Source organism: Phocoena sinus, chromosome 9 (genome assembly GCF_008692025.1).
Source record: "Phocoena sinus isolate mPhoSin1 chromosome 9, mPhoSin1.pri, whole genome shotgun sequence".
Classification (NCBI taxonomy): Eukaryota; Metazoa; Chordata; class Mammalia; order Artiodactyla; family Phocoenidae; genus Phocoena; species Phocoena sinus.
Genome location: NC_045771.1, coordinates 92,029,104 through 92,043,893, shown reverse-complemented (window position 1 = coordinate 92,043,893; position 14,790 = coordinate 92,029,104). Strand labels below are relative to the sequence as shown.

Here is a 14,790-nt window from a genome sequence, read left to right as displayed (position 1 = left end):
AGAGCACTTAGTTATCCAATTCGAACAAATGTACTTCAAAATAAATATACACTGTACCACTGGGAATGTTATAGGTGCAAATGCTGCACAGAACACACACATGTATACTCAGATTACCCGAATACCATGAATGTTGTATCCGCTGCAAATTATTCCTAAATTATAGGATAACTACATCCCACTTGCTGATTGCCGAAGCTACATTACCCTTTCCATCTTAATTAGGAAATAGATATGGTAACTGTGTGTTAATATTTGCCCTAATGAAAACAATATGAATTTTAAAGTAGGGATACAAAACTGTCATTCTCCCTGAATAAAATATACAATAAATTATAGCTCAATGTTTTTTCTGCACGTTGCTGAAATAATTATTCTGCTTTAAAACAAAAGTACATTTCAGTTGTAATTATCCTAGCAGAGTTCTTAAAAGATTATTGATGCTAGAATATCCATATATAAAGTTAAGTTTATCTTTTTAAAAAGATGGCCACCCACAAGGCCTTTAAATCTCATAAATTACTCACAAGACTTCGGCTGAGGAGGCTCATTCTCTCCTCCAACTGAAGTCAACAGAACAGCAAGAACGCTGTTCCTGCATTTAAGGTGCCTTCAGTAGATGGAGGAAAACACAATCCACATGCTTTTATGTCTGGCGGGACCTCAATACACACCTGATGGTTGCCCTGCCATCAGGTGGTTTTTCAACAGGTGGTTTTTCAACACCACCGTGTGGCACAGGTGAATACACCAGTTTAAAACAGAGGGAAAATTGAGAGGGTGGAGTTAGTAAAGAAAATCCAGCAAGGGGTGAGTATTGAGTTTTCAAATGGTGTGGAATTTAGCTTGGTGGGAAATTTAGTACTTCACAGGAAACTTCCTCAGAGATCTAAACTTTCTGGCCTTTTAAAAATATTTAAATGCTTTCATATTTTGAATACTGTGTCCTAATCTTAGGAAATGCAGCATTATCTCAGTTAGCAAAGCTTGTTGTAAGAAAGTCACTCTGATAATTAGAACAATTGGGGCCAGAAAGGCCAGGCCCGTTTCACTCCACATGGGCCAGTGGGAGAGGGAGGGATGGCCCTCTCCCAGGGCTGGGCCTTTAGAGTTGAAGGCAGAAGGTAGAGAAGACCACGGGGCTTGCATGGATCCTGGCAGTTTGCCTTGGGAGGGGTGCAAGGAAGTTGCTCCGACATAGCATAAAGGATCAGCAACACATGAGCCGGGGGGTCCGCAAAGTGGGACCCAAGCCTGGTGCAGGCCCACGTCGGGAATGGCATCCCTGTCCGCAGATAAGTGAGGCATCAGATGCTCCTCTTCACTAATACGGACCAGTCCCTGCCCTATTCAAGAGCACTCTTAGTTTTTACTATGATGGCCACTAGCGAGTTTTACACAAGATTGGTGACTGAGAAAACCCCCTATAGTCAGAGGTAACCCAAGCTTCACTTCTCAGGCTCTTGTGGCCATTGGGAAAGACAGAACAGTGCCAAGGACCGAGCTTTACCTGTAGGCAGTGGAGAACCACAGGGGCAGGGCAACCATCAGGTGTGTATTGAGGTCCCGCCAGACATAAAATCCTTCCGGAAGGAAGACTTGGCTTAACTGCGAAGGGGTTTAACGACCCAAACAGACAAACTGGAAAACGAAAGGCATCCACTTCACGTGTCCTGGATAGAATGAGTTCCCTTCCTTTCTGCTTTGAGTGGGGCTGTGGACTGGGGTGGGCAGATGCGAGGATCCGAGGCTAACTAAGAGGGGTGTGCAGTTTGGAATGGAGCGGGGCTATCTTTTGGGTGGAGAGAGAGAAAGTGGGGGAAATGCTGTCACAAAGGCTTGATCAGGCTGGACCGCCTCGAAGGCAGCTGTGAAAGTTTCCCCAGGTGTCATTCCAGATTCCGGCCTTGACTGGGCTGCACGCTACTCTGTGACTCTGGGAACCCGCATGGGCACTGGAGACAACAGGGATTCAGGACTGGCTTATGAATGAATGAATGAACAAACGAACGAACGGAGGTTGGCTTCTAGAACAAGGACAAGGACAGAGTGTATAGAGATCTTGCAAAGGCCAGCAGTGCTAAGAGCCTGGACCTCGGTGATGGCTGCTGAGGGGATGGACAAGAGGCAGTAGCTTTACTCTGATGGGACTCGGGACACTGACTGCCTGTGAGGACTGAAGGAGAAAATATAGGTCAAGAATGACCCTGAGGCTTCTGACCCAGGCAACTGGACTTTAAGAGGAAGAGCAGGCTTTTGAGAAAGGAAAATGAATTTGGTGTAGATCACAGGAAGCACTTATTCATTAGAGAAGCATTTTAACTCCCTTATAGCCAAGATAACCCATATTTATTACAAAAACAAATATATCAAAAAACACTTAGAAATGCAATTAAATTTGTTTATTGAAACAATATAGATAAACTGTGAGTAATACAGATTGTTTTCAGCGTAATATAAGCATCACACATTTCTCCTGGTAACAGATGATGGATAGATGGCCAGATAAAACACAACAGTAGAAGGAACCTAGAATGCTAAATTTTATTACTAGATATCTCCCTAGAGATCAGCAAACCCAATCCCATTTAACAGATGAGGAAGTAAGGACCAGAGAGGCTAGCATTCTCCACTCTACATATGTTTAGGGCACTGACCACGTGCCAGGCACTTGGTGCTGGGCATATAAAAGTAAACAGAACACGGTACCCGTACTCACGGTGCTCATAGCCAGGCAACTGAGTGAGAGCATCCAGGAAGCAGGAAAGTTAGACACAGCCTAGTAAGCATTGTCAGACTAGCATGTTCAAACTGCGAGGTGTACCCAGTCCAGGCTTGGGAGCAGCCTCCAAAGGCCATGCATGAGCTGACCTGGGAAGGCTGAGCAGAAGTCAGATAGACAAAGAGGCTGTGAAACGCTGCCCCAGGGATGCAGAGGTGAGGGGAAGCATAATATGTCTAGTGAACCAAAGGAGTTCCAGTACAAGGGAATTCTTGTTCTGGATTTCAGAAACAATAGTCCCCTGACTCCCAGTTCAGTGCTATTGTTAGAATGCTACCTGTCTCTACAGGTCTCTTGACAAGTATGTGATGATTCAGCACATATATCAATACTCTTGCATAGAAAAAAAGGAAGCATATATGGCTCATGCTTACCCAGAAATAGACATTAAGATTTTCCAAACCCTCCTGTTTAAAATATATCTTTAGAGGAATCATTACTTTGTGTTAGCCTTTCATTTCCTCCCCAAATGTTTACATCCGTTGGGTCATGCCATAAAGCTCTTAAGGCCGGAAGGGATTTTAAGGCATCACACTGTCAGCAGCCAAGGGAGCACAGGGTGGGGGAAAAGGAGGTGCTGGAGGCATGCAGCAGTGGGCGCAGTCACTACCCTGGCGCAGGCAACAAGCGGGTCATGGTCTGTAGAGAGCTTGGTCATTAATACCAAAACTGACCAAAGTCGTTCCGCTCTTTTTATCACCATGTGCCAGCCATCTAGCAATTCCCAGTAAGGTCGATAACAACACATTCGTCCCTGCTGACCCTCCCCTCGCCCTGTGGATGCCACCGCACTTCCCATACACCTGCACACAGAAAGCGCAGCTCCCAGACAGGCTTCGGAAACATCTGAGGTCCCCGTGTTAGCCATCTCTTCATATATTATCACATACTCTCCATTCCATTCCTTTTTGTAAACCTAGCCCAAGTAGTCACAACCACACATACAAAACAGAACAAAACACACATCGAAGTTTATCTTCCTAGAATTATGATATTTATCTCTAATGAAGAGTCTCATCTCTCAAGTCTCAAATCCGGTTCGAGCTGGGGCGGCTGGCATCTGATGTCTGATGCTGTCCCTTCCGTGTTCACACGCTTATCAGGAGCAGTCCTCGCTCATCCTCTCCGGCTGGGCTGTCTGGCATGTGCTTGGCGGGGTAAACACCGACGGGTCTTTAATGCCCAGCTGTATGTCGAAAAACCGTGTGGTCAATAGCACACTGTAATTTTTGGTGAAGGTTTCCTGGACAGGATAACAATCCTTGAGTGTATAAATGCCAATCCAGGTTTCATCTATAGGAGGAAGGCAAGTTGAGTTTTTAATGTACAAGACAGGCAAAGTGTGTGTATTTTTAATTATGCAAAATATACATAAAATAGACCATTTTAACCATTTTTAAGTACAGTTTGGTGGCACTAAGTACATTCACATTGTTATAAAAGCGTCATCACCATCCATCTCCAGAAATTTCCCATATCCCCCAGTTGAAACTATCCATTAAACACTAACTCCCCATTCCTCCCTGCCCCCAGTCCCTGGAAACCACCATTCTACTTTCTGTCTCTATGATTTTGACTATTCTAGGTACCTCATATAAGTGAAATTATACAGTATTTATCCCTTAGTGACTGGCTTCTTTCACTTAGCATAATGTCCTCAAGGTTCATCCATGTTGTACCATGTGTCAGAATTTCCTTCCTTTTTAAGCTTCGGTGATTTTCCCCTGTATGTATACACCAGCTTTGTGTCCCCATTTGTCTGCTGAGGGACACTTGGGCTGTTTGCACCTCTGGCCTTGATGAATAATGCTGTTATGAACATGGATGTCCAAATATCTGTTTGAGTCCTTGCTTTCAGTTCTTTAGGGTATATGCCCTATACTGCGGGGTCATCTGGTAATTCTGTGCTTCACTTTGGAGGGAACCATCCTACTGTTTTCCACAGCACAAAGGCCTGTGTTTTTGAAACAGTCTTGGGGGAGGTGTGTTGGCAGCATTGCAGAGAAGAGCTTCACATCTATGTATAAAAGCAGATATAATAATGGCAGTAGATCTGGTCGCTGCAACTTTAGTTAGTGTTCGGGGGAAAGGAAAAGGAGGCACCCAAATCCAATGTGTGACTTAGACAAACACCTTCCATGTCACAGACCTCCAGGGCATCATGAAACATCAGAGCCAAGGCTAAGCCCATAATAGTCAAAGTGGCAGAAAGTTACAGGGGGCCTTAGAAGGCTGAGGTGTTTGTTCAAATGCCTTGCTTAGATCCCAGCGCTACACAACTAGCAGAGTACATTTGGGGACTGCAAATGGAGTTAAACAATTTGATTAAGCTTCTAAATTTTCTTAACAACCACCTTCCTTAATGGACTTAAACATTATTTCCCATCCTGCTTCCTGAGATGCAATACTTGAATACTTTGTTGAACCCTTACACGATCTGGCTGACTTTCTGTCCGACCACTCCTGAACGGTGATCTGCTCCTGGGGTCCCCCAATGGAGTACTGGTCCTCAAAGGTGGAGTTCTGAGGGATGTCTAGAGGGTCCCAGGGGTCTCTCAGGGTGATCTTGGAGCACTGCTTGGTGGCTTGTTCAATCTGAAACATCACTCCATCCTTATAGAGCAAAATATATTCAAATAATCTGGAAGACAGATTGAAAGAGAACAGTTCAGGACTTTATGTTGCAATCACCATGTCTTTTATCAGCATAAAAGCCAAAGACCTTTGATACAAGTTATTCTTAAAATAGAAAAAAATAGTTTTGCTGCTAGGCAATCATTTACTTACTTATAAACACTAGGTGCATGAACAACTTGAATATAAAATAATTAAAGTTCAGGGATCAAAACCGAATATTCATGAGACTGTTACCTATCATACCTATCAATTACCTATTACCTTATCAAGTACTTATTGTATGACAGACCCTGTGCTTGAGATACAAACATGAGGAAGGTGAGGCCCTGGGTTAGCAGCTGGTTTATGACCTTTTAGCCTCAGAGACACAGGAGGATTTGACTCTCGCCTTAGTTGTTGAGTCCTTGTAGCACTGAGTCAAGGGACCACAGGGGTATGCTGAATGCAGGATGCCAAGAGCCTGCTGAGGATGCACCAGACCCCTGTGCCCCACTGTCTCAACTGTCATCATAGGAATGGGCTTTGGTGAGGTGCAGCTGTGCTGGGAATGGGCTGAGACAGGCAAGGACAAAAGCTGAGGGGACCCCAGGCGAATGGCTTCGCTGAACTGAATTTGTCTGCGTGTTCTCAGCCTTGTCCCTCATACCCAGTGCACACCCTACGTGCAGAGCAAGCCAGAAGTATTCCCAGTCTGTGCCCGAGCCCACAGACTGCCCGCCGTCACCTTGCACGCTGTGTGGCCACCAGCCCTGTGTCTTTCCTAAAGCTAAGCCATCTTGGTGTTGGGTGAAGCTCGGTGAGTTTCCATGCATTCAACTGGCAATCTAAACCTCAGGGCACGGCTATTGATCAAGTGGAGTGAGGTTGCAGCCCTGATTCAAAAGTGAAATTTGCAACACCTGAGGGCAGAAGCGCCCAGAGAAGTAGCTTTTCGTGAGCAAAAAATAGCCAACAGACTGTCTGCGGTATGTAAGGCTCACCCCACTCCACAGTCCCCAACGAGGATGCCTGTTCTCCATCCCAAGTCAGGGTTTGAGATTTCTTCAGAAAAAATATTATAAATGATAACTGTCCATATGGTCAAAATAGTACCATTATTAGGATTATATTTCATTTTCTACGAGCTAGCATAAAAATATAAACATAACCTCATTTTATGTATTTAGAAATATCGACCCTGCTTATGCTAGAAAATGTTTGAAATGACTTACAAGGGTAAAACCCAAGCACAGACCTTGAGAAGTGGGAGTGAATGGAGAAAGAAAAGGAAGTGTTCACGTTATGCGCTACGGCTCAAACATGGAGCCGACCTCCTAGACTATACATGCAGGGTTCACATCAAAGTACAAGCCCTTTGGAGGAGTTTGGGGTTGGACTGTCACTACTTCCTCACTCCCGGTTAAGTCCCTGGCGCATCAGAGTCTAAATATTCATGGAAGGAATATAGAAACATTAGCATCCACTATAGAGCGTACTCCAGCCATAATATGGGATTCTTGGTCCATACACAGATCCTGCCCCACGATCCTCTCAGGGAGAGTGGCCGCCCACGAAGCCCCTATACCGTGTGCTGTCAGGCCTGGCTATCTTCATCCTCCCCATCTCCTTGTGCTTTCCCAAGTTCAAGGTGTTTAGGCTAGAGAGTCAGGCCTAGCTTTGGCTGATACTCCCGTTGCGTGCAGTGATTGTCCCCTGAAAGCTTTGCACCCATGTGCAGGAGAGGGGGGTTTCCTTCTTGAAACTCAGCCCCCGAATCCACAGAAGCACAAAAGTGGGAGCCTGGCGGCCATGTTTGTGTACATGACCTGGCCACCCTCCTCAGAGGGGGACATCTGACCCAGGGTGGGACAAACAGATGCTCCTGCTTGGACATGTGGAACTGCCACTGAAGGTCTGCTAGTCAGTCTCTTAGTGTGGCTGGTCATGTCGTACGTAAACACAGGAGCCATGGGAGGCTAATTTCCAACAGGTGAACTGTATAAGAATAAAGAATGAAGCACAGAGAAGCAGCTGCAAGCTGGGATTCCAACAGCTGTTCATTTCCTGGATGCATTTCCTCTCTGAGGCCTGGTGCCTACAGATCCACCTGCAGAGTTATGATAATAAGTTTCCTTTGTTCTAATAACTTTCCTTTTTCTGCTTGGAACTTTTTGTGTGACTCATAACCAGGACTCGTTTCTAATACAGTTGAGGACTCCACTGTTCCATCTAGAGCCCTGGAACAGCCGCCAGCACAGCTGTTCTGGGAGAGGCACCACACAGGCCACTGAAGAACCAAGGGCCATGGATGCCTGGTCAGTCAACTGCCAGGGAAGGGGGCAGCAGGAAAGGAGCTCTGCTAACTTCACTGTTTTCCCGAGGCCAGCTCTGTCCATATACAGAAGTAAAATGAAAATTCTAGACTTGAAACAGTCACTACAAAATGTTAACATTGGTTAATCCTGGGGAGTCTGAACACAGGTGTTTGTTATGATGTTCTCTGTACTTTTCTAAGTTTTCAAAATATTTAATTTGAAAAAAGAGGGCACAGTATGATACTGAGGTTATGTTGACAGTGCCTTAAGTAAAACAGAAATATTAATTTAATGGGAAACAAAATAGAACTGTGTAAGTCATTTTTTTCAAAATCCCATGTGGATATAAATGCTAGTACTGCTACACTGAAAGTTTTGGAAAAGAAGATTTTCATGGCTTGTATGTTTATATGAACGTCTTCATAGTCAAGATGTAGGTTCTCCATCACAACTAGGGTAAAGGGCCTGGAGCCCGATAGAGCCAGAAGGTCAAAATGTAGAGATCAGCCAGGGTTGAAATGAATCATCTGCTTGAGATGCTGTGCGGGTAATAACCCGTAGATCTGAAGCAGTGATGGACTTCAACAGAAACTGGATCCTGGGAGGTGAGATCAAAGCCTGGCTCTGAAGTGGAGGAAGCTGTGAGGGCAGGAGTCACCCCAGGGTGCAGTCAGGCAAGGTGAGGGGCAGGAATGGGTGTGAAGGACGAGGCAGGCGGGCCAGCACTGGGTCAACAACAGCCTGCAAACTTCGCCTCCTCGCTGGCCAGACACCAAGCAAAGCATTGTTCCTGGAAGGGCCTTGCCGCTGGGTCTCAGGTTCTCCCCGCCCAGTCAAGAGGTCAGCAGGCCAAGCTTTTCATGGCAACCCAAATGCAGAGGAGGTGCCCGGCGGGCCACTTGGCCTCTCACCTCGTGGGACAAAGGATTTTTGTGTCTTCTGACAAAATTCTCAGGCTGTGTGGACAATTTCTATTGTTTCCTGAAAAATCCATTTTCCTAAAAATTGAAACTAACTTAGAGAAATAACAACTCTCTGCATACGTGTCTACTGATGTTTTAGTTTTAATTGTGGTAAAACACACATCACATAAAATCTACCATCTTAACCATTTTTAAGTGCACAGTTCACATTGTTGTGCAACCAACCTCCACAACTCTTTTCACCTTGCAAAACGGAAACTCTGTACCCATTAAACAGCTCCACATTTCTCCCTCCCCCAGCTCCTGGCCACCAGCATTCTACTTTCTGTCTTTATGAACTTGACTACTCTAGGTACTTCGCATAAGTGTCATCATACAGTATTACTCCTTTTGTGACGGGGCTATTTCACTTAGCATAATGTCCTCAAGCTTCATCCATAGTGTAGCATGTATCAGAATTTCCTTTGTAAGGCTAACTAATATTCCATTGAGTGTATATATCACATTTTGTTTATTCATTCATTCAAGGATGGACACTTGGGTTGTTTCCACCTTTTGGCTATTTTAAATAGTGCTGCTATGAACATAGGTGTGCAAATGTATTGATTTTTAGTGTACTATACACATTTTACAAAAATAAATAATGATTTATATATATTCTAACCTGCATTTTAAATTCAACAATTTGTCCTTGGTAGTCTCCCAAGTATTTCCATAAAGTACAGATCAATGGAATCATTTTTCCCTAATTTATTATGAAAATTTAAAAAATGCAGAAGAGTTGAAGGTCTAATACAATGATCACCTTTGTATCTACCATTTAGATTCAACAATTGTTACATTTTGCCATGTTTGCTTTATCTATTTCCTAAATATCTCTTACAAACAAGACTCTGTACTTCATGTCCCATCACATCAGAAGACAAGTGATGTCCCATTCCGCTATTAATGCTACCAACTTTGATCACCAAGCCACGTGGTTACTCTAGATGTCTCCATCATAAAGGCATTTCCTTTTGCAATTACCAAGTAATCGGTGGGTAATACTTTGTGATGCTGAGAATATCCTGTTACCCCATAACTGTCACCTAATGATTTTAGGTAAAACAATTTCTTGAATCAATTATTTCACTGGAGGTTGGTATGATGCTACCAATGGTACAGCAAATGGTACCTATCTATCTATCTAGTATCACTCTGCACTCGGGTTTTTATTTATTCAACATATGGCAAATAATTAAAGTCATTATTCCACTTGATGTTCAAATTATCCCAAGTTCAGTCAGTGGGAACTCCTTCCACCTGCTATTTGTGACTTATAACATGATTCCATTAGTCTTTGAGTGATTCCTGGGTTTCTGTGACACAAGCGTCCCAGGCTCATCTTAGACTTTCCTTGCACCGTATCTAAAATCAGTCATTCCTCTAAGGAAACCTGGAACTTACTGGGAAACAACTTAGAAACCAACATCTGGGCCCTAGATGTGCTCATTGTCATTGGGATGTCATCGTTTTAAGGACCTTTCAGTGGTCAGAACTTCTTACGTTGAAAAAAACATGAATTCATACTGATATTTCCAATCTAAATTTGACATTATAGGTTCTCCCCTATCATTTTTGTTTTTATGTTTACATATATTTTCTCTTCAAATAAAAGTCATGCTTCCCAAAAATATTAGCAAATTTACTTATTTGCTTTATCCTACAATAGCTTTGAAATAATACTTTTAAAACTGTTATCAAAAAAAAAAGTGTTATCAAAAAATACAACTGCCCAGTGAAGTTTAAGATTTTATTGCAGTTCTTTTTGTCCTTAGAATACAACTCAATACTGCATTAAAAATTCACTTGGATTAACCCTGTTCCCTGGGTGGCTATGTTTCCAGATTGATATATCATTAGGTTCATTTGTTTGTTCTCAATTCGGGGACTTCACACTCTTCCCCTTTGATTTAATTATATTATTTAAATATGTAAAGTTTTTCATCTTTCAGAACTCAGAACAATATAAAAAAACACATTCAGGGAAGTCTCACTCAAAATTAGAAAAAAAAATTTTAAAAACTTGTTTAGGAATTCCCTGGCCATCCAGTGGTTAGGGCTCTGCGCTTCCACTGCAGGGGGCACGGGTTCGATCCCTGCTTGGGGAGCTAAGATCCCACATGCCATGTGGCGCAGCCAAAAAAAAAAAAAAAAAATTTTTAAAAAGAAGTCTCACTCCCATCCCAATCCCTGCCCCATCCCTCATTCTCCCAATGGATAGCACCTTTCATTGGCTTCCATGTTATTTTCCTTCATTTCTTTTGACCAAACTAAGCAAACACATGTGTGCACTCTTACTTCTCTCTCTTCTTTCCAGAAAGGGTAGAATTCTGTATACACTTTTCTGCACCTTGCCTTTTCCTGTCTCTATTAATACATAGAGGTCATCATTATTCTTTTCTATGGCCATATAATAGTTTATCGTGTGTAAGTACCATTGGTTATTTAGTCAGTCTCCTGCTAATGAACATTGGCTTGTTTCCATTCTTATTATGTTGCCCAAAACAAAACACTGAATAACCTTGTGCTATTTTGGAGTTATATATTTAGGATAAGCTACTGATATGAAACTACTAGGGTAAAGGGTATTTTGTTAATATTATCAGATTTCTTTTCAAAGAGTTGTGCAGTTTTGCACTTCTATCAGTAATATATGAGAGCACCTGTTTCCTTTATAGTCTTGCCAACAGATCATGTTGTCAAACTTGGATTTGTGCCCATCTGAAAAGTAAGAAATGTTATCTGTCAGGATTTTTTTAAAGAACTTTGTCCCTTTTTGGTAAGCATAATGAACATACAATGGACTGCATAAATCTAAAGTGTAGAGCTTGAGAAATTTTACAAAGTGAAGAATTAGGAAGCCCCCACCCAGATCCAGTTATGGCACACCAGAAGCCTTCCCCAGCCCCTCCCAGCCACTTCCCTTCCACAAGGGATAGTGCAGGTTTTTTTGTCTGCTTTTTTTTTTACATCTTTCTTGGAGTATAATTGCTTTACAATGGTGTGTTAGTTTCTACTTAATAACAAAGTGAATCAGCTATACGTATACATATATCCCCATAAATCCTCCCTCTTGCGTCTCCCTCCCACCCTCGCTATCCCAACCCTCTAGGTGCTCACAAAGCTCCTGATCTCCCTGTGCTATGCGGCTGCTTCCCACTAGCTATCTATTTTACATTTGATAGTGTATATAAGTACATGCCACTCTCTCACGTCGTCCCAGCGTACCCTTCCACTCCCCATGTCTTCAAGTCCATTCTCTACGTCTGCATCTTTATTCCTGTCCTGCCCCTAGGTTCATCAGAACCACTTATTTTTTTAGATTCCATATATATGTGTTAGCATACGGTATTTGTTTTTCACATTCTGACTTACTTCACTCTGTACGACAGACTCTAGGTCCATCCACCTCATTACGAATAACTCAATTTCATTCTTTTTATGGCTGAGTAATATTCAGTTGTATATATGTGCCACATCTTCTTTATCCATTCATCTGTCAATGGACACTTAGGTTGCTTCCATGTCCTGGCTATTGTAAATAGAGCTGCAATGAATATTGTGGTACATGACTCTTTTTGAATTATGGTTTTCTCAGGGTATATGACCAGTAGTGGGATTGCTGGGTGGAATGGTAGTTCTATTTTTATTTTTTTAAGGAAACTCCATACTGTTCTCCATAGTGGCTGTATCAATTTACATTCCCACCAACAGTGCAAGAGGGTTCCCTTTCCTCCACACCCTCTCTAGCATTTATTGTTTGTAGAATTTTTGAGGACAGCCATTCTGACTGGTGTGAGGTGATACCTCACTGTAGTTTTGATTTGCATTTCTCTAATGATTAGTGATGTTGAGCATCCTTTCATGTCTTTGTTGGCAATCTGTATATCTTCTTTGGAGAAATGTCTATTTAGGTCTTCTGCCCATTTTTGGATTGGGTTGTTTGTTTATTTGATATTGAGCTGCATGAGCTGCTTGTACATTTTGGAGATTAATCCTTTGTCAGTTGCTTCATTTGCAAATATTTTCTCCCATTCTGAGGGGTATGTTTTCATCTTGTTTATGGTTTCCTTTGCTGTGCAAAAGCTTCTAAGTTTCATTAGGTCCCATGTGTTTGTTTTTCTTTTTATTTCCATTTCTCTAGGAGGTGGGTCAAAAAAGATCTTGCTGTGATTTATGTCAAAGAGTGTTCTGCCTATGTTTTCCTCTAAGAGTTTTCTAGTGTCTGGCCTTACATTTAGGTCTTTAATCCATTTTGAGTTTATTTTTGTGTATGGTGTTAGGGAGTGTTCTAATTTCTTTCTTTTACATGTAGCTGTCCAGTTTTCCCAGCACCACTTTTGAAGATGCTCTCTTTTCTCCATTGTATATACTTGACTCCTTTATCAAAAATAAGGTGACCATATGTGTCCGGGTTTATCTCTGGGCTTTCTATCCTGTTACATTGATGTATATTTCTGTTTTTGTGCCAGCACCATACTGTCTTGATTACTGTAGCTTTGTAATATAGTCTGAAGTCCAGGAGCCTGATTCCTCCAGCTCGGTTTTTCTTTCTCAAGATTGCTTTGGCTATTCGGGGTCTTTTGTGTTTCCGTACAAATTGTGAAATTTCTTGTTATAGTTCTGTGAAAAATGCCACTGGTAGTTTGACAGGGATAGCATTGAATCTGTAGATTGCTTTGGGTAGTATAGTCATTTTCGCAATGTTGATTCTTCCAATCCAAGAACATGGTATATCTCTCCATCTGTTTGTGTCATCTTTAATTTCTTTCATCAGTGGTTTATAGTTTTCTGCATACAGGTCTTTTGTCTCCTTAGTAGGTTTATTCCTAGGTATTTTATTCTTTTTTGTTGCAGTGGTAAATAGGAGTGTTTCCTTAATTTCTCTTTCAGATTTTTCATCATTAGTTTATAGGAATGCAAGATATTTCCGTGCATTAATTTTGTATCCTGCTACTTTACCAAATTCATTGATTAGCTCTAGTAGTTCTCTGGTAGCATCTTTAGGATTCTCTATGTATAGTATCATGTCATCTGCAAACAGTGACAGCTTTACTTCTTCTTTTCCAATTTGGATACCTTTTATTTCTTTTTCTTCTCTGATTGCTGTGGCTAAAACTTCCAAAACTGTGTTGAATAATAGGGGTGAGAGTGGACAACCTGTCTTGTTCCTGATCTTAGAGGAAATGGTTTCAGTTTTTCACTGTTGAGAATGATGTTGCCTGTGGGTTTGTCATATATGGCCTTTATTATGTTGAGGTATGTTCCCTCTATGCCTACTTTCTGGAGGGTTTTTTATCATAAATGGGTGTTGAATTTTGTCAAAAGCTTTTTCTGCATTTTTTGAGATTATCATATGGTTTTTCTCCTTTAATTTGTTAATATGGTGAATCACATTGATTGATTTGTGTATATTGAAGAATCTTTGCACTCCTGGGATAAACCCTACTTGATCATGGTGTATGATCCTTTTAATGTGTTGTTGGATTCTGTTTGCTAACATTTTGTTGAGGATTTTTGTATCTATGTTCATCAGTGATATTGGCCTGTATTTTTCTTTCTTTGTGAGGTCGCTGTCTGGTTTTATCAGGGTGATGGTGGCCTCATAGAATGAGTTTGGGAGTGTTGCCTTCTCTGCTATGTTTTGGAAGAGTTTGAGAAGGATAGGTGTTATCTCTTCTCTAAATGCTTAATAGAATTCGCCTGTTAAGCCATCTGGTCCTGGGCTTTTGTTTGTTGGACGATTTTTAATCACAGCCTCAATTTCAGAGCTTGTAATTGGTCTGCTTATATTTTCTATTTCTTCCTTGTTCAGTCTTGGAAAGTTGTGCTTTTCTAAGAAATTGTGCATTTCTTCCAGGTTGTCCATTTTACTGGCATAGAGTTGCTTGTAGTAATCTCTCCTGATCCTTTGTATTTCTGCAGTGTCAGTTGTTACTTCTCGTTTTTCATTTCCAATTCTATTGATTTGAGTCTTCTCCCTTTTATTCTTGATGAGTCTGGCTAATGGTTTATCAATTTTGTTTATCTTCTCAAAGAAAATGCTGTTAGTTTTATTGATTTTTGCTATTGTTTACTTCATTTCTTTTTCATTTATTTCTGATCTGATCTT

The 14,790-nt window shown here is 41.7% G+C and overlaps 1 protein-coding gene across 1 annotated transcript in view; it reads right to left on the bottom strand.

Annotated features, from left to right (window-relative positions):
* Positions 1–2,380: 2,380 nt before the first annotated feature.
* EPDR1 (ependymin related 1) overlaps positions 2,381–14,790 on the bottom strand; it is a 34,715-nt gene continuing 22,305 nt past the window's right edge. The window contains 2 exon segments of the mRNA XM_032643695.1: positions 2,381–4,075; positions 5,215–5,423. Coding sequence (XP_032499586.1) covers positions 3,882–4,075; positions 5,215–5,423 — 403 coding nt within the window. The 3' untranslated portion in view covers positions 2,381–3,881.